Here is a 19953-nt window from a genome sequence, read left to right on the forward strand (position 1 = left end):
TACATGGCTAGCCCCCATGTAAAAATCAGCTTCATGGGATCACATGCCATCATCCACTACACAAGAAGAAAATTTATGTAATCCTCATTTCCTAATCTTGTTTCCTATTCAGGTTGGCTAAACTTTGATTTCTCCATTAAAGAGTTGTACAAGGTCTTGAGCCTAAAAAACAAACAAACCAATTTCCACTACTACTCCTTCCCTAAAGGACACTGGCAAAGTTTGTAACTAAGTACAAGAAACATCTGTATGCAGATACTGAACTAATGTCTGGCAAGGTTTTTTTATTCTGTATCCTACCCCAAGACTTCCCTTTGGAACTACCAAGAGTGGTGGACTTGCTGGAAGAGGCATGCCTTTGTGCCCCCTTGGTTTGGATAACTAAGGGAGGCATCTTTATGGGATCCAGACTAAAGGAAGCACCCTAAGTTCTTGCACGGGGTCGAGCACCCTCCAAATCTATAAAGCCTTTGCATTTCAACAGGTACAGAGCCACTAACAGACCAAGACTGTGGTGGCAGCACTGTCCCCAGACTCATGGGTGTGCTCCAGGAAGGGGGTCAGCCAGACATGAGGCAGGCACCTCAGGGAGGCACTTGGAGCCTGGTAAGTAGATGGGCGCAGAATGTTTTATTTTTTTTTTTTAAGAACTACGGATAAGTTTAGTACAGTATTGTTTCGTTTGTATGCTGTACTTTTTTGTTTGTTTTAAACTGCTGGTGCAAATCTTACTGCATTTTCAAGGTGTAAGGTTTATAAAACAGTTAGGACAAAGTGCATAGTCTGTTTCCTCTGGAGACAAACTACTTCAAGAGCAAAAGCCAAAGAAGGGGTCTTGAGGAACTGCACTTGCATAACAGGGAAAACTGAATGGCACTGTATATCAAAAAATTCTGGTATCAAAATACTTTGATGTTATACAGGACACACAGATCTGACTATAAATCCCTTAAAATGTATCTATATAGATGTATAATTTCCAAATGTCAGGAAACACAGAAAGTTAAAAAGTTACAGAATGGGTTTATGGAATGTAGTTCCTGTTTGATGATTTTTTTTAAAGGGTGGAATTGCAGCGAAATGCTTTTGTTTGAGAAGACTAAGAGAGTCCTCCCATAAGGAAATTGGGAAATTCTTGTAAACAAAGGTCTTCTAGATAAAGATAAGTCAGTATTCTCCTAAACTGCTGGTTAAGTGAAAAAGGAGACATTTAACCACCCTAAAATCTTGACCTACAGCTTCTTAATTTTATTAGTATTTGTTAGAATGAAACTGCAGTTCCCTGAAAAGCTTCAGTGATTTTGTGACAAGACCAAATATTTGAGACAACCAGAATTATTTTAGAGAACCCAAATTTTAATGCAGCTTTCCAACAGTAAGAGGCTATAATGCATTAATAAATTTTACACTAATAATCCTATTCAAAGTAATGTTGTAACACAGCAGTGCTCAACCTCTATGGCCCTCCAGGCTAGATGAGTGGTGTGGGGCTCGTCTGTGGGCCAGATCCAGGTTAGTCCACAAGGTATGCTTGCAGATGCAATGTGGCTTGCTAGTGTGACCCTGGAAGCCGCATGCAGTTGTGGTGCCGCTGCATGCTGGCACAACCCTGCCAGCTAGATCTGGTTGTAGCAATACTGTGCATCCATCCAAACTAGCATGTGGGGCTCTGGATCTCAGGGTTCCCCACAAGTCCAGAAATTTGACACCAAGGGGAAGAGGTAGCAACATTAATTGCCATGGTTCTGTGAAAAGTTAACCCGTTACTTCTTCCATCACCAAATACTGGGACCTCTGGTAAGCACTACAGGCCAAAGAACATGGCTCCGTGGCTTGGAGGTTGAGCCCCACCGTTGCAGAAGGATAAAATAAATGCCACTGGTCATGAGCAACTGCACAGATACCAATGCTACTCTTAAATAATCTGGAATAACTCCTTATTGAGCAACACAAGCCTCTGGGGAAGGAAGTGACTAACACATATATTTCTTAGTCTTACCAGTTTAGGAAATGAGTCCTATTCCTAGGTCTCCTGAATGACAGTGCAAAACAATAGTACCTACCTCCATCACCGAGTAATATTTACTATGACAGCATTTCAAGGTTTTTAGATGCATTATAATTTAATACCGAAGAGGGAATCTAAACTTGAAAATAAACACCGAGTTAGCAGACACTGCTCTAGCTCATTTTGTAGTTCATACAAAATATTAAAAATGCACTGAACTCATGTCAGCCAGAAGAACAGCCAGCCTAATTACTTTCTTGTTAGCATTTTGAGGTTAATGGACATTTATTAGAGTCCTTGAAATAGGTATTTTCCATAAGAATATTGCATGACTGACAGGGTACAACAGATATATTCTCGTTTTCCTTAAGGTACTGATGTATCCATGATTCCCCAGGTTGGCATTCAGAAAGGCTTCAGTATCCCTTCCTTCCTCTGAATCTCGATCTGGAATCCAACTGAAGATTGAAGAATAATTAAGTCAACATATTGCTAAATATGATACAACTGCTAAAGGAATTCCTGACAAGTACCTGCATTTCTATTCCTGGCACTTTACAAACAGGTACACCATAAGGCAGAGGTCAGCAGAGAAAGAAAGAAATACAATTTCTGGTGAGAGCTGGGCTGCACTACCTTCAGACATGTCACTCATGTTAAACATTAATTGACTGATGAACAGGGATCCTGGTTTTCTCTGATAAACAACCCCAATTTTCAGATTTAAAACAGTAACCCGAAATCCACATTTTTTCATAATTAAAATGAAACACCACTAATATATATGATTTTTTTTAAAATCAGAGAAAGCCAGGATCCCTGCTACTCACAAGTTATTTGCACATAAACATACAGCAGAAGGAGAGGCATAATTCGGGCATGCAACTGTTCCTCTCACCTTAAGTTACCAGTCTTCAAGAAGCTAATACTTTGGCTGCACTGTATTGCTACAGCCTTAAAATGAAGAATTTACTGCTCAGAATTCACTGATGTCGCAGAGTAAAAACATAAGACTGGCCAGACTGCAAGAATGTATATGTACCAGTTAGTCACCATATTGTGGTGAGGAACATGTACACTCCCTGCATCTTTCACTATGAGGCCTGAAACTCCAATCATTTTAATTTGATGTAAGCAGTAGGACTGTATTCATTTGAAGAGTTCATTTAAGATATGCTATGCGTCTCACTAGTATCCTGAATATTAAAATTGATTCCAGAGTAAAATTTTAAGTGTGTGGCGTTGTAGTTTCACTGGGAAACAAACATGACTGTCTTGGATCTTTGAATCAAGAAAAGGATAAAGAAGCAGTATCTTTTTAATACAATTACATCTGGCTTATGGCATCTCAAAATAAAGGATCATAGTCATTTTAATCAGTCTCCATTTCATATTGAGATATTTGGCATTTTGTGTTATAACTGCATTAAACAGAAATGACTCCTATAAGGTCATGAAAACATGGAGTTGATTGTAATACTGTCACTGTTACCTGTGCATGCTCTTGTAGCAATACAAATGAAGCAAAACATTTGCAACTCTAACCGCATTTATTCATGGTAAAATTACCGTGATTTAGTTTATGTATCTTACTACAGGGGCATGGAGAGGTGACGGTTACAGTATACCAACTCATATGCACACTCTGCATTAATTCCCACTCCCTCCTCTTTTTTTTTTTTTTTTTTTTTTTTTTTTAGTTAGAAAGAAACTGCACTATAGAAACAATGTGCAGTAAACTGAACATGCAGTTGTGTGACATTCCACTGTCTATGAACTGTAAACATTATATATTTGGAGTCATTCCATCCCCCCTTCCTCCTCACCCCTCAAAAAGTTGACTGTTCTTCCTTGAGTGAATTAAGAAAAAAAAAGTTACATTGTGAGGGAATATAAGGCTCTTACACATCAGTAACAATATAAGATTGAAGAGCTTAAGTATGGTTCTACTTTGGTACATCCTCTTAATCATTTTAATAGTTCTTAATTTTGAATCAGGTACCATATGTTGCTTAAAATCAGAAAGAAGCCACATGCCGGCCATGTGTGGAACAGTTCAATATCAACTATGACTATTTTATTTTTAATATCATGCCTATATATACATGTAATCTTTCCATACAAGATATGCATAGCTAATCTTGGGAAATTTTTCCCATGCAATCTAGTTTATTTTTAATAAATAGCTTCCAATCACAGTATCCAAAAACTAAGGCCCTTGGCAGATGCTACACTTCAAACGCAATTAATCAGTGTCTTAAAGTGTAACCCAGCCCAAGTTCAGGCAATTAGTGCAACAATATGAAATCAGCCATACAAAAATGTGCAACAGTTTTGTGGCCGGTTCCCATCACACCTGAAATGAATGTGTGGCAGGGTGAACCACACCAGGGCTTCTTGAATGGGCCCCAGGGCTGTCTCTGCTGGTCAGTGATCAATCGATCATTGGCAGCACTGGGACCACACCAGGCCCTGGTCCCTTCTGGCTGACGATCAGCTGACAATTGCAGTAACTGGCTTGTAACAGGGAGCCTTCTTAGGGCCAACTTCCAAGTGGCCCGCCCACCTGCTTCTGGGTTAACTGCCCGCCTTCTCTCCCACTATGCCTTGTTGATAATTAGTTCACTGATGTAATTAAGCAGGAGGCTGCCAATTTCCTGCCTCGATGCCAGGGGGCGCTATCTGAGGCTCCATTCCTCCCCTACATTGCAGCCCAAGCCTCACAGATGGCATCTAGATGTTGTCATCATCACTGGCCCCCCACACTGGGCCCCAGAATCCTCCTAAATGAACCCCGCCTGGATTACTCTCCTCAGGCGGTCTCATCCGTCTTTATACTAGGCAGCATAGCTCCCTGAACCGCTTCCCCTTCGGGTATGGTCCCCCCGGGACCTTTGGCTACTAGCCCTGGCCCACCTCCAGGCCAGTCAGAACCCCAGGCGCGCAGCTCTTGGGTGTTTCTCACGATGGGCCCCTGGCCCTGGGGCCAGGACTGGAAGGGTCGAAGTCCAGGCAGGCATTAATCATAGCCTTTTCTCTCTCTGTGGGGTCCACCTTCCTGACCCTCCAACAAGGGGTATCCCAGTAGGTTGTGGGGGCTAGGAGGTTAAGGTGCCCCAACCCGCCTTTCACCAGGGTGGTAACTGGCCTGGCATTTCCTGGGGGCTCCCACATCACCACCAAGCCACCCACTCCCAGCAGGGTGCAGTTTTAGGTCATGCCCAGGACCAGGAGCCTCCTGACCATCCCCTACAGCTCCTGCCCTTACCTCCAGATGATACCCGCAGTCCTCTGCCAGGCAATCTTGTTGCCTGGCCTCCTGCAGCAGAACTGCCTTCTTTATATGGGCAGCCCTAGGTTCAAAATTGCTGCCCTTATCAGGCACCTGGCAGCTGCCAGCTCCAGGCACTTAAAGTGGCAGGCACAAACAGTGCCCTGCCACATGGCTCCAGGACCATACTGAGGCTTAAACTTTGCTGTGGCCCTGACACTGTCAACAATCAGTTGATTGTCAGCTGGCACAGACTGCACTGGGGTTTGTGCATCCATACAGGACTGATTCTGCTGCCAGCCAGCTGGCTGCTGGGTGGCTCCAACAATAATCAGCTGATTGTCAGACACCTTCACTAGTACAGAAGGAGCCCGGGATCATGATCCTGGGCCCACCCTGCACTGGCCAGTAGGACATGATTGGGGTCTGATCACTAAACCCAAAATCATATGCTCTGCTGTGGATATGCAGCCTAACAGGAGGCACAATAATTGGGATCACAGATCAGATCCCATCATGCCTTTAATTGAACATCTGCCAGTGGCCTCAGCCTCAGATCCAAAAGGGAATTTAAATATACTGAGAATATCTATGCCTAATTTTAGGCATCCAAAATGGAATTCAAAAAACTGAGTTAGATGCCTAAATTCTATACACAATACACGGGGAGAATCAGAAACTGAAAAAGGAGATCTCAATAATTAACTGCCTGATTTAAAAATTGGTCTACAGGAAGTTCTGAAAATCATGGTATGTCTAAAATCCAGACTCTCTCCTCCAGATTTTGGTGCTTACCTATAGTCCTGAGTTAGGTACCTATGTGAAACTGGGATTCAGACCAAAAACACCCACCTTCAGAATCTGGATGACCAACTCTCTGTTTTCAAAACACAGCCAAGATAGCAGGTGACTCAGGTGCCCATCCATTAGAAAAACTTAGGCTCCCATTTTGCTTGTTCTACTTCTGGCCAATGAATCTTGGCTGCCAGCTTCAACAAAAAGCATGGGGAACCCACCCCACCCCCGTCTTCCCTACATCTCACCATTAGAGGCAGAAGATGCAGTTTTGAATAGACCTAGCACTTTTGGTGCTGCGCAAGCTCTAGAATCCAGATCTCTTCAACAGCTTAAGGCAGGGGTTGGCAACCTTTGGCCTGTAGGCCAGATCCAGCTCAGAAAAATCAACAGCATGCAGTTATGCCATGCCACTCACCATTTCTGCAGCCCTCCCTGCTAACTCTTTTGCACCTGTGCTTACCTTTGCTACAGAATCTGCCTCTCTCTATTGCCACTAGGGACAGGGACTGACAGTGAAGGTGAGCACAGGCAGCTCAGGCACTCCTGGGGGTGGGTGGTGAGGGGCAGAGATTTGCAGCCACCACAGCTCAAGCCAGCCTGCAAGCAGCAACAACCAGTAACTACTACGCTATTGTATTTGGCAGGCATTACTTTCTCCACCATGTTTTTGATGAAAGCAGCTGTACCTGTTCAAGCCTGAAATGTTTCCTAGTCCTATTCAACTGCATCTTAGACAGGTTTCACTGCATATAACCTGATGTATTGTATTCAATGATTGTATTTAGCTTCAGGTGAAACACAGGAGTTAATTTGCACTGTAAGTAACTAAGGGCTGTCTAATGCATTTCTTCCAATGTAGGCTGGACCAGGCACATAAGCCTGATGACCAGGGATTTTGGTTTTTCCCTGATAAAAAAAGAGAATTGAAAATTCTCTAATAACCCCCCCCCCAATCCATAATTAAAATTAAAGGCCCCCTACAGCCTCCCTCCCCAACCCCCAGCCCTGCTGGTGCCCCTCACTTCCCCCCCACAACAGCCCCCAAGCCCTACTGGTGCCTCTCATTCCCCCCAGACAGCCCCTCCAGCTTTACTTGTGCCCCTTGTCCCTCACCCACAGCCCCTGCCCCCTCCAGCCCTGTCGGACGGGGCCCCCAGCTGCCAGAACTATGAGACCAAGGACCTAGGTCCGCAGCCACCTGCCCCGACAGGCAGCTGTTCTGCAAGAGAAGAAGCACGGAGCCAGCTCCCCACTGCTGTGGGCTTGGGCAGGGGCAGGTGTGGAGATGGCTCCCAGCCACAGCACACACTCCCAGGGGGCAGAGGGGACCCGCGTCCCTCAGATCTGTGCAAGGGACACAGTGGGTGTGTGCTGTGAGCTTGTGCTCCCTGCCCTGCTGCCCTCTGTGCTGCAGAGACCCTAGGGGAGGGCAGCCAGGTGGGGAGCACGAGCCTGCAGCACACACCCACCCCACACAGAACTGGGGGGCATGGGCTCCCCCTTTTCCCAGGAGTGCATGCTGTGGTTGGGAGCTGGCCCTACCCCCACCCTCAAACAAGCCACCTGTGGTCTCATCCTGCTCCCCACCGAGGCTCTGAGGCCACACACTGCAGCCCTGGGCCCCAAGCCCCACACACTGCCCAGCAGGGCAGCAGCCCCAGCTCAGCCCAACTCCCTCCCTATGGGGGCCTCAATCCCCCGCTTTTACCTGGAGGAGCTGCTGTCCAGGGTGCCTGGGGCCATGTGCATGTACATGCACGGCACTCCCTGCCTGACTGCCCTGGTCCTGCTCCCTCCCAGTGCCCTGCAGGCTGGAACTCTGCCAGCCTACAAAGGGCTCACTGAAAAACTACAAAATTAATGGGCTTCTCTGCTAAAATGAGAAATTGACATTTTACTCTAGTAAAGGGGAAATCTGTGTTTTACTCTGTTTTTCCATGGGAAATGGAAAACCCAGATCATTCCTGATGACCCTCCAGTGGTAGGACAGGGGCTAGTTGGTACAGCTCCTAGAGCTGCTGCCATAGGTGCCAACTTTGGTTTTTGCCAGTGGGTGCTTTATTGTATTTATTTATTTGCATCCCTGCACCAAGCCCCACACATGCCAAGAACAGGCAGCGCGTTATTTCAACCTGGCTCACCAGACATGGTTTGTGGGTGCTGAGCATCCACTAATTTTTTTCTGTGGGCGCTTGAGCCCCGGAGCACCCATGGAGTTGGTGCCTATGCCTGCCACATTGGTGCAACCCTAGATGAGCGGTCACTGATCTGAATCATCAGTGGCAACTAAGGACCCTGCATTTGGTAACAGGAAAGGGTGTCGGGATGGAAGCAGGCAGTGGTGTTTGCCTCCTCAGTTCCAAAGCCATACCAGTAAGCAGTAGGGGTGTACGAAACGGGCCTTATCCAAATCCGAGCCAAATTCAGTCTGAATCAGAGACAGTGATCCAATTCATTGATTCGGATCACTGTCCCCTATTTGATTCAGCCAAATCCAAATCTGAGGATTCAATGCTGATTTGGAGAATCAGCGATTCAGCCATAGACACAGCTTTAAATGTTTTTTCTATATACCTCAAAGTACCAGGAACGGTTCATGAACACTGCAATGTTGGGGCGGATGGAGCGTCCCACAGAAGCGGGGGGTGGGGGTGGAATCCTCAGCACATTTGGCAGCAGACCCGGAAGTGGATCGGAAGCTCTTCCAGTCCACTTCCAAGTCCACCGGGAGTGCGCTGGCCCCCTCCCCCCCAGCTCGGCAGTCAACCATGGGGAACCCTGGGTGTGTCCCCAGACCCAGGAGGCACCAGTCGCCAAGCTGAGGTGGGGTGTAGGGGCCCCCCCCCACATGCTCTCCAGCAGACTCAGAAGTGCTTCTGGTCTACTTCCAGGTCAGCTGACAAGTGGGCTGGGAACCCCCCCCCCGCCAACACTCCTGTGGAAAGCTCCATCCGCTCCATCACCTAAGCTTTCACACCTTCAGGATGCAGGACCTGGTACCCTGAGGTATGTAGATAAAACATTTAAAGCTGCATCTGTGTCTGAATCACCGAATCTCTCTGATTCGATTCAGAAAGATTAAAAGGTCCTGATTTGGTTTAGATTCAGAGATTCGGCCACTGAATTGAACCAAATCTCTGCCAAGTCAAATCAGTGACCAAAGCTTCGCACAGCCCTAGAAAGCAGCACCAGCAGCTGAACCAACAAGCTCTACAAGAGGCAGTTTAATCCCTCACAGGGCACATGTTGTCTCAGCTGCCACTTGGACAACAGGGCTAAGTGATTTCAGTTAGGTATCCTCTTAAAACATCTGCTTATTGCATCTCCTCCAATGACCTCAGAGAGAAGATTTAGAATTCACTACTCCTTAAGCATCAAAAAGCCTCATCTATTGTTTATCTTTGAAATTTAAAAAAAACCCAAACTTCACTGGTTATCTCCTATACAAATATCTAACCGCCGTGTTAAGCCTTCTCCAAAGTAAATATCTCTTGCTGTATTATATCTGCTTCAACAAGGGATGCCTTGCTAATAATATTTAGTTATGCTTCTAAGTGATCCTTAACGCAAGTGACAAGAGCTGTTCTGTTTATCAAAGCTAATTTGATTCAGTTGTATAGTGCAGTCTCTCTCATCAGCTCTCCCTAAAAAAATAGAGAAAAGCACCAGTATCAACAATTAAGAAACTTAAACACTTACCGTGGATCTTTTGCATTCAAAAAATGAAATCTGCAAACTTCTGCAGTGTCCTTCCTTCAAGCATTGTTTGGGGTTTTTCCCTTCCTGTTAGGGCAAAATACAGGAGTGTAAAAATGGAGCAGCTCTCATTAGTGGAGAGAGCAGTTACAGGTAAGGAACTGTTAAGGGCTTGGTACAAGCTGCTAGAAGCCTGCCTACAGTTTTTTTCAACAAGAGATGCTTCTGGGTCTAAACGGTGCGTCCTTCATTGCATTTAACTCCCAGGTGAGAAATTCTGAGAGCAGTAAAAGCCCAGGAAATAATTGTTTTGTTTCCCACCCCTACAACCAACTTAGTAAAAGCTCACAAGGATGGTTTCCGTGACAGCACAGGTGTCCGTAGCAACTGGGCGCCTTATAAAACAAAACCTCAACCCTTTTTTTGTTACTGAGCATCCAAGGGCTGTTTTCTTTCCTTGACGCCAGCTGGACTTCACTCTTCATAACACCCCCCCGAGCTAATTAGCTATGATAAAAACAAAGACCAGGGAGCACAGGCTCATTGCCCCCACTGCTGTTAGGGACTGGACTGACTGAGGTGGAGCTCCTGGCCCCTTGTCATCTGGCCCAAAGGTGTCCCATAAGTATGGCAGTAGGAAAGCAGCAGTACTGCCCCCTTTTCTGGGCATGTAGGGAACTCCAGGCCCTGAGCTGAACCAGGGGGCCCAATCCCAGCGTAGCAGGCTGGCAGGGGCGGGGCCAGGGCCCCCAAGGGACCAACCCCGGCTGCAGGGTGGGTCGATCCACTTCACGTGCGCCGTCTCGCGCTCCCGGTCGGTCGCTAATTGGCTACGTGTCACGTGCCCGTGGAGGACGAGGGGCCAATGGGCCCCCAACCAACGTTAGAGGCGCATCCCTCCCGCCCCGGCGCACCTTCAGGACGCAGTCACTCTCCAGCAGGCAGGACTGCAGGTCCTCCCTGAACCCCGAGCAGGGTCGCCCGCTCTCCTCCTTCCCCTCGTAGTACTTCGGCATCGCCGCCCTTCCCGCTCCTTCCCGCTGCCACAGCGGAGCTTAGGGCACCGCCATCTTGCCGCCCTCCGACCCCGGAAGCTTTTCCCGCTCCTTCCGGAAACGAACGAACGAACTGGGCCGCGCCGGCACGTGACGGAGAACCGCGCCTCTGCAACGTTGCCGGAAGCCGGGGGCCGCGGTGACGGGTGAGCGGGACTGGGCCGTTTGAAATGTGGGAGAGGGGGCCACGCCCGTCGTGGGGGGCCTGGGGGCGCTGGTGATTGGCGGGGAGCGGGGCCCGGCGCGCGAGTGGCGTCATAGGGAGCCGGTTCTTGGTGGGGTGCCTGAGGGCCGTTGAGGGGAAGGGGCTGGGCTCCTACCGCCCCACAAGGATGATGCAACTCTTCTCACTCTTTCCAGCAGGATGCTGCCCACCGCACAGGTGGCGGGCAGTGGCGGAGAGGTGATGGCAGCGCGGGAGGCAGCGCGGCACACAGCAGGCGCCAAGCGCTACAAGTACCTGCGGCGGCTGCTGCACGCACGGCATATGGACTTCGAGTTTGCACTGTGGCAGATGCTGTACCTGTTTACTGCACCGCAACGCGTCTATCGCAACTTCCACTACCGCAAGCAGACCAAGGACCAGTGGGCACGTGACGACCCTGCTTTCCTCGTGCTGCTCAGCATCTGGCTCTGTGGTGAGCGCCAGGCTGTGGGCATGGTGGCTGTCTGGGGCCCGCTGGCTTGGTGAGGACAGGCCCCAGTGGGTGTACATGGTGCTGGCCACACAGCTGGGTTTCAGGTTGGCCTCTCTGGGTGTTTCTGGTCAGCAGCGCCTGCCTGCCTGACACCCCGAAGCTCTGTGGAAAGACCCTGCTGCAGCCCTGTGCCCCCTGCTTGAGAAGCACAGCGTGTGTAGGCATGTTTCATGTGGCCCAGGGGCCAGGTTGGGTGGTGGAGCTCCATGATTCAGCCTAGGGGTCCTAGACCAGCCCTGTGAGCTGCCTGTGCTGGCCTGGCCATGTGTGCTGGCCCCAGGGTGGATGCAGATAAGAACCAGAGCCAGTGCAGGGCAGGCACGGGCAGCACACACAGCATCTGCCCTGTGCCAACACAGACCTAGGCAAGCAGGGCTGGTGCAGGGTGTGCATCACATGAGGGGCCTGCACTGGCCCAGTCCTACATGCTGGCTCCATTGCTGGCTCCTGCATTGAGCTGGCCTCTGAGCTTTATCCCACCCTGCACCCTTCATCCAGCCCTGTAGGCTATTTGATGCCCCTGCTCAAGAGTGATCTCTATCTATCCCCTATCATATTCTCCCTTGACATCTGCCATCATTGGTTTTCTGGTGTCAGATGATACATCCCTGACTGTTGTGTTTAAACTAATTCTTGGATGATAACTATTAGTTTCATAGATTTCAAAGACATTAGGGCTGGAAGGGACTTCGTAAGATCATCAGGTCTAGCCCCCTACCCAAGAGGCAGGAAGTTGGCTAGGGTCAAAGGATCCCAGCAAGATAATCGTCCAAATGTTTCTTTTCAACCTGGCCATGCTCTCTGTCTCTGCAGCCAGCTGTGATAATGAGTCTACAAATTGATTACGTGCCATGTGGGGATGGCAAAGATATTCCAAAGATGCCATCCAGCCCACGGGGCTCCTGGAGAGGCTGGGGATTTGGAGGTGGGGCAGGGCAGAGAGTTGCACTGGGGTTGTGTTTCAGCACTGGCAGAACAAGCTATGGCTGCATTAATCCCTGCAGCTCCCTGGGCTGGCGCAGCAGCTCAGGCACCCACAGTGGTTAATGCTGCTTCAGCTTGTATTCCTCTGGAGGAGAGTCTGGATGTGGCTCATGAGGAGCCTCATGCAGCTAGGAGAGTTTGACATGGTATTAATGAGAAGGAGGGGGGAGAGTTTTATCTTTCAGGAGAGGTGCGGGGTTTTCCTCAACCCTGCAGAAAGAGCCCTAGTCACTTGGAGAGATAGCTAGCTGTGTTAGTCCGAAGCAAGGGCAGAGATGCGTCTTACCGATTAACTGAAAGCTTAGGCATCTCTAATTCAGTTAGTCCAGAAGTTGTTTCTCTGCCTTTCCTTTTGGTAGGGTAGAGATGTTTTGTCTGTGAAAGCTCAAAAAAAAAGTTGCTGAGGTATCTACCCTCCTGGACATTATGGTAACCAGTTAGGCATTGGAAAATCCAGGAAAGCTTGTGCATCTGCCTGTGCTTAGCATCCTTGAAGGAATCTTCTTTAAGTTTATTATGGTCAAGCTTTAAACTGAGTGGGTTCCAAAAAGGGTGAATATTGGAACCAAGACCACAGGAATAAATTACTTAAAAATGGCGTGTTTGTTGTGGGATGTAAATGTTTTGCCATTTAGAAAGTGTCCTTAATGGAGTAATAAAAGGCACCAGTGCAGAAAGAGGCCCTCAGAAATCCAGATCTCTGCACATAAGCTTCTGGCTGCATTTTAAAAGGCAGTGCGAAAAAAACACTTTCTAGAGCACTTGTAGTCATAGCAAAGCTGGTGCAACTGAAATGCTAATATTCTTGGGATAGGCAGTATTTTCTTGAAAGTCCCAAGGGAACTCCTGAAGTAAATGTCTCAGATGTACTATATTTTAATGTAAAATGGACTAGAAATCCAGCTGTCAGTCAGAAGAGTGTAGCTGGTACCAGTCTTCAGAGCAAGATGACAATGCATGCTTGAGTGTAGCGCAGGGGTGTACCAATAAGGATTTTCTTGGCCAATACCATTAGCAGATTATTCACTAGACATATTGGCCAGTGCTGATCCCAGGGGCGGGCAATGATTTTGGGCCAGTTTTGTCAGGCTGTCGAGGGCTGCATGGGTAGCCCCACCCCCTTACAGGTACCCCTCCCCCTGGTCACCATCTTGGGACTGACTCCCTGCCCACTCATACCCAGTGCCCCTCAGCCCCGGGTACAGGTGAGGGGCAGTGCTCAGCCCCAACCCCCTGCTAGCCAGCAGGGAAGAAGCTGGTGCTGAACATGGAGAAAAGTGGCCCCTGGCCTGCCCCAGGGCGGGCACCCCTCACTGCAGCTGCTCACAGCCCATGTGGGGCTGTCTGGAGCAGGCACAGGTAGCCTCATGCAGGCTGCAAGTGGCTGCAGTGTGGGGCGCTGGCCATGGGGCAGGCCAGGGGCCACTTTTCTTTACACTCAGCACAGCTTTAACCCTGCCCACTGCCATTACAAGGTGATGCTGAGTGTGGCGGGGTGGGAAGGAGAAAGCAGCCCCTCCCCGCCCCATCCCCAGTGCCCTGCGCTGCAACCACTCACAGCCGGCCTGGGGCTGCCTGTGCCTGCCTCATGCAGGCTGCCAGCGCCTGTAGCTTGGGGCACTAGCTACAGGGCAGGCATGGGGCCACTTTTCTCTGCGCAGGAAAGGAACCCGAGGAAAAGCTGAGCACGAGAGGGAAGCAGCCCCTCACCCACCCCATGCCTGGTGGCCTACACTGAAGGCGCTTGGCCCATTCACAAATCTGGGGGGTACATGCCCCATCTCATACCTCCTCCAGGGGTGCATGCAGCAGTGGAGAGCTGCCCTGCCCCAGTCAAAGCCGCGCTGCTCCCTGCCCCAGGGTCCTTTTCACCACCCTAGCTGGGCAGCACTCCCAGCCCCTGTCCCACTTCCTTACTCACCATGGGGGGCCTCAATCTGCACCCCCCTCCCCTTGCCCTTTCCCTCCCTCACACCCTTTCCCCTCCACAGAAATACCTGTGGGGCACTGCTCTCCACATTGCCTGGCTGCACTCCTGGCCACACGCATGCTGCTGCTGTGCACATGCACACTGCATCTGGCATCCAAAAAAAAGCTGATAGCCAATAACATTAATTTTCTTTTTATTGGTGCCAAACCAATATGGCACTGATATTTTGGTGCAGCTGTAGTTGCTTGGTTTGTAATTGAAAGCATTTTGTCACCGGTTCCACTTTTCATTTTACTGAAGTACTGAGTAAAAGCAATGTGGTCTACAAAGGGAGGTGGTCAGTCTGGGAAAAAAAAGAAAAATCAGACTAGGTTGCTGAGAGAGTAGTGTGCTGTTATAAGCCCTTGGGCAGAGGTACGTTGAAGCACTTCAAATGTTACAAGTAGACAAACACGCATGCCATCTATGGAGCGCTCCAAAAATGTCTGGAGTTCTCCAAAAATAACTCTGGAAGAAATAGCAACTTTATTAAAGGGCTTCAATGTGAAGTGTTTTGTGTTATATGTGTTGTGGAGTGATGGGGCTGCTCAATCCTCCTCTCTCTCCACTTGTTTCATGTCCACATGGTGGAGGAGCAGAGCTGCAGACCTGAGCAAGACCCTGTCCTTCCCCCAGCTGGAGAGTGTGCTACTGTATGCAGTCTCAGGGATTTTTGAAGCAGTCCAGCCAGGAGTCAGGCAAGGGCCATGTGTCTTTCCATGCCTGAAATGTTTCAAAAGTTGCATGCGTCTGTCACTGAAGGACAGATCCTGCATTGCCAGACCTCCAAAGGGCATGCATATTATACACAAAGGACATTTTATGATTTGGTGTTAGAAAACACACATACTCCAAGCCCCCCTGCAATGCTAAGGTTTGAAGGATTGACATTATTTGATGCAGTGTTTTTCCACAATTAATCTCTTTCCCCTCCTTCTCCCTCCCCAGTATCCACGATAGGATTTGGATTTGTGCTGGACATGGGATTTTTTGAAACAATAAAGCTGCTCCTCTGGGTTGTGTTCATAGATTGTGTAGGAGTTGGCCTTCTAATAGCAACTCTAATGTGGTGAGTAAATCTGTTTGAAAAACAGTTTGTAGTTTTTCATAGGAGAAAATTGTAACCAAATAGGTCTTTAATGTGACTTGGCTCACAATAAAGGGGTAAGAGTTTATTTACCCTTAATTATTGTGCTGTTATTGTGGAAATGGATTATTCATATCCCAGTCAAAAAGAGAAGAAAATTGTCCTATTTCTCTTAATTTATTCCTGCAGGAAAAAAAAAAAGATTATTGCAGAAGTTTATTTGCAGTCACATACATCTGGCAGATACTTGTGTTCCAGGATGTCCTGGAACTTTGTGGGGCAGGATGTCCAGTGGGAGTATGACTGCAAATATTTTGCGAGAAAATGACATCCTCATTTTAGAGAGAAGCAGCAAAAAAAAAAAATCACTTTCTGTTGTATAAACCCCTCAGTTTCAGTTTTTTCAGTAACAGTTCTGTATATAGGAATCAAGACATCTTTATATTCCCTATTTGGACTTGTATACATGTAAATATCTGATTTATTATATTTCATGTGCTCTATTCAGTGGAATACTGTAAAGGCATATTATGCCTTTCTGAAGAATTTTAGCTGCCATGATTACAAGTAGTACTGGAGTCAACCGTAACAGTATGCATTTGCTAGCTTCAGTGCTTTGGTGGCCACTGTAATGTTTTAGAAAGGGCCCCTAGTCACTTGGAGAAGAGCCTTCTTAGAAACATTTCTCTTCTGCTTATGCTTACAGCATTTTCTTTGTATGTTAACAAAACCAGTTTTCATTTATTTTAGTTGTAGAAACTAGGCAAAAACACTTCAAAGGATTTAAGTTACAAATTTAATAGGGACAATTTATTTGACACTATACTTCTGTCAAGTAGCTCGTGTTTCCTAATATTTCTTCCAAATATTTTTTTCAATTAGGTTTATTTCCAATAAATACTTGGTGAAGCGACAGAGCAGAGACTGCGATGTGGAGTGGGGCTATGCTTTTGATGTTCATCTGAATGCTTTCTATCCACTCCTAGTCATTTTGCATTTTATCCAGCTGTTTTTCATCAATTGTAAGTAGAACACTTTTTAATGCAATGCTTTTTGCCACAGAGTTGACTATCGTGTAACTAACTGTGAGCAACTATTTCTCTTTCAGATGTTATCATATCAAACTCGTTCATTGGATATTTTGTTGGGAACACGTTATGGTTGATTGCAATTGGCTATTATATCTATGTAACATTCCTAGGATATAGTGGTAAGTAATAACAAAAGCTTATTTACAAGGCAGCTCACTCTTCTGTCAGTGGTTTAGTGGACCAAACACATTTGGGGTTGGTGTAATAATCTCTCCACTTTTGTGGGGGCAGAAATCAGGACACGCTTTTTTTTTTTCTTTTTTTTTTTTAACCTATCCCTCATAAATGGGTGTCTTTAAACATCTAATAAAGAATATCTTGCATTCAAAAGCTTGGAACTATCCCAACTATACAGTTGGTCCAATAAAAGATAGCACCATAAGGAAGAAGGCCAATGTGGTACCGATCTTCCAGAAAGGGAGGAGAGTGGATCAGGCTGACTACAGGCCCATTAGCCTGACTTCTATCCTGGGGAAGATCTTAGAAAAGTTTAGTAAGGAGGCCATCCTTGAGGGACTGGCCCAGGCTAACATCTTAAGGGATAGCCAGCACGGGTTTGTTGCGGGTAGGTCTTGTTTGACCAATCTCATTTCCTTCTATGACCAGGTGACCTATCACCTGGACAAGGGAGAAGAGATTCATGTCATATATTTTGACTTCAAAAAAGCTTTTGATCTGGTATCCCATGATCACCTCTTGGCCAAACTGGCCAGCTATAGCCTTGGCTCCACCACGATCCACTGGATGGGAAATTGGCTCCGTGGTCGGACCCAGAGGGTTGTAATTGATGGCAGTCACTCATCATGGTGCCCTATGACCAGTGGGGTCCCTCAAGGCTCTGTCCTGGGACCCATACTGTTCAACATCTTCATTAACGATGTGGACACTGGAGTTAGGAGTGGACTGGCCAAGTTCGCCGATGACACCAAACTTTGGGGCAAAGCATCCACGCCAGAAGATAGGCGGGTGATCCAGGCTGACCTGGACAAGCTCAGCAAATGGGCAGATGAGAACCTGATGGTGTTTAACACCGAAAAATGCAAGGTTCTCCACCTTCAGAGGAAAAACCTGCAGCTTCCGTATAGGCTCAGCAGTGCTACGCTGGCTAGCACTACAGAAGAAAGAGACTTGGGGGTCATCATTAACCACAAGATGAACATGAGCCTCCAATGCGATGCTGCGGCTAGTAAAGCGACCAAAACGCTGGCTTGCATCCATAGATGCTTCTCGAGCAAATCCCGGGACGTCATTCTCCCCTTGTACTCGGCCTTGGTGAGGCCGCAGCTGGAGTACTGCGTCCAGTTTTGGGCTCCACAATTCAAAAAGGATGTGGAGAAGCTTGAGAGAGTCCAGAGGAGAGCCACGCGCATGATCAGAGGTCAGGAAAACAGATCTTACGATGACAGGCTGAGAGACACGGGACTCTTTAGCCTGGAAAAGTGCAGGCTCGGGTGATCTGATGGCCACCAATAAGTTTACCAGGGGTGACCACCAGGATCTGGGGGAACGTTTGTTCACCAGGGCGTCCCAAGGGATGACGAGGTCGAACGGTCACAAATTCCTGCAAGACCACTTCAGGCTGGACATAAGGAAGAATTTCTTTACTGTCCGAGCCCCCAAGGTCTGGAACAGTCTGCCAACGGAGGTGGTTCAAACACCTACATTGAACACCTTCAAGAGTAAACTGGATGCTTATCTTGCTGGGATCCTATGACCCCAGCTGACTTCCTGCCCTTTGGGCAGGGGGCTGGACTCGATGATCTCTTGAGGTCCCTTCCAGCCCTGATGTCTATGAAATCTATGAAAATCCTGGCCTCTTGCATAATTTCTGGACCATCATGACTACAATATCACTCTTGCACTACTTTAAAATATCTTCATTTAGATAATAATTTACCAATGAGTGATTTTTACTTTTGTTCTGTTAATTTTTTTTTTAGCTTGTCAACTTTTTTTTTTCCTAATTCCTATTTTAGCTGGCTGGCATCCTTACTGGCTGGTGTAACCACCTTAAGTCAAGTGCTTTGTACTCCCCAGTCTTTATATACAATCTGTGTTGAAAGTTCATGCCAAAAGCACCTGTATCCCTTTATGGTGATGTTTAAGCAATGTCATCTCTACACATCTTGCCCATCTTTATACACAGTATTTCTTGATGTACTTAATACAGTTAATATGCAGCACTTACCATATTTGTTTTGAACTCCCTAATTAGGGTAGTGTAGGAAATGCAAAATCATACTTCAGCAGATCAACTGTAGTAAGAAACCTCTGTTTTTTGGAAACTAAACTATAGTTGGGCAAATTGCTGCAGAATTAGCATTGCAGGGAGGACAAACAAAATGCAGCTGTATTCCGGCTTGTAAAGAAAATTAGCATGATCCTATATTGTTGGCTGTCAAAAGGAGCTGCTCTGACTGCAAAGCTCCTGATCCTGCCATGTCGGTACAAGAAGCTGTTGTATGGTTCTGACTTGAATCAAAACACTGTCATTTCTTTTCCAGCACTGCCATTTTTGAAGAACACAGTGATCCTTTTATATCCATTTGCACTTCTCATCCTGCTCTATGTGCTCTCCTTAGCATTGGGATGGAACTTCACCAAGACACTTTGTTCTTTCTACAAGTACAGGGTGAAATAAAAACAGGACTTTGTCTGCTGTGTAGTTAGTCTTAATCTTGGCTGTCTTGACAGGAACAAGTGAAGACTATTATTTTGTAAATGGTTGTAAATTTCTCTTTATTGTAGATAATTGTGTAAAAAACTTGGTGTCAATTTTTAATAAGATTAAAATATTTACAACAGTAAATATGATCTCAGTACATTCCTAAAGATAGACTAGCACACTTCTGTATTACACACTTTAAATTAGTGTAACATGCTATTTGCATAATTTGTGCTCCTAATATGTTGGACATAAAACACTGCAGTGCATATAACACTCTTCTCTTTCTAATTAAGAACTCCAGAACAGATTGGATTTTTTTAAAGTCTTTATTTCAAATATACACTGACAGCTATGGCACATAGAATAAACATTGATGAAAGGCACAGTTAACATGATGTATACCAAGTTTTCAAATATAGCAGCAAGTTTAAAATCCAGTCCATAAATATCCAATAGTTGTGTCAACTACTATGGGGCTGGTTAATGAAAAGTGGAGTGAGAGAAGGGGGGGTAGGAAGGGAGGCAAAACAGAAAAAAAAGTTTGGCTAGAAAAGGCTGTGGCAGGACTTATGATCTGTAGATTCCATAAGGCAGGAGTACAAACTGACCTCCACAAACAGTACCTTCT

The 19953-nt window shown here is 46.9% G+C and overlaps 2 protein-coding genes across 3 annotated transcripts; one reads left to right on the plus strand and one right to left on the minus strand.

Moving 5' to 3' along the window:
- Positions 1-1334: 1334 nt before the first annotated feature.
- COA5 (cytochrome c oxidase assembly factor 5) lies at positions 1335-10821 on the minus strand. The gene is made up of 3 exons (XM_090065169.1): positions 10688-10821; positions 9777-9860; positions 1335-2466 (listed from the first exon to the last, which is right to left on the minus strand). The coding sequence occupies exons 1-3, from the start codon at positions 10787-10789 to the stop codon at positions 2425-2427; spliced, it is 228 nt and encodes a 75-aa protein (XP_089921295.1). The 5' UTR covers positions 10790-10821; the 3' UTR covers positions 1335-2424.
- A 22-nt stretch (positions 10822-10843) lies between these two features.
- On the plus strand, positions 10844-19432 carry UNC50 (unc-50 inner nuclear membrane RNA binding protein). Of its 2 annotated transcripts, none has more exons than XM_090065149.1 (6): positions 10844-10974; positions 11192-11466; positions 15428-15548; positions 16449-16588; positions 16675-16776; positions 19162-19432. In XM_090065149.1, the coding sequence occupies exons 2-6, from the start codon at positions 11193-11195 to the stop codon at positions 19296-19298; spliced, it is 774 nt and encodes a 257-aa protein (XP_089921275.1). In that variant the 5' UTR covers positions 10844-10974; position 11192; the 3' UTR covers positions 19299-19432. The 2 variants fall into 2 exon arrangements, with proteins under 2 accessions (XP_089921275.1, XP_089921284.1); XM_090065158.1 differs by having other exon boundaries at positions 10845-10974; positions 11189-11466.
- Positions 19433-19953: the final 521 nt, after the last annotated feature.

The sequence above is a fragment of the Crocodylus siamensis genome, chromosome 1, assembly GCF_052110815.1.
Source record: "Crocodylus siamensis isolate JL-2025a chromosome 1, ASM5211081v1, whole genome shotgun sequence".
NCBI lineage: Eukaryota > Metazoa > Chordata > Crocodylia > Crocodylidae > Crocodylus > Crocodylus siamensis.

Bases quoted from the DNA above. Each gene is read 5' to 3' on its own strand.
- UNC50 (XM_090065149.1), top strand. From the start codon at position 11,193: ATGCTGCCCACCGCACAGGTGGCGGGCAGTGGCGGAGAGGTGATGGCA. The intron at 15,549-16,448 runs GTGAGTAAATCT...TTTTTCAATTAG, and splicing joins CTAATAGCAACTCTAATGTG to GTTTATTTCCAATAAATACT. The intron at 16,777-19,161 runs GTAAGTAATAAC...TTTCTTTTCCAG, and splicing joins AACATTCCTAGGATATAGTG to CACTGCCATTTTTGAAGAAC.
- COA5 (XM_090065169.1), bottom strand. From the start codon at position 10,789: ATGCCGAAGTACTACGAGGGGAAGGAGGAGAGCGGGCGACCCTGCTCG. The intron at 9,861-10,687 runs GTGCGCCGGGGC...TTGCCCTAACAG, and splicing joins AGAGTGACTGCGTCCTGAAG to GAAGGGAAAAACCCCAAACA. The intron at 2,467-9,776 runs GTAAGTGTTTAA...TTCAATCTTCAG, and splicing joins TTGAATGCAAAAGATCCACG to TTGGATTCCAGATCGAGATT.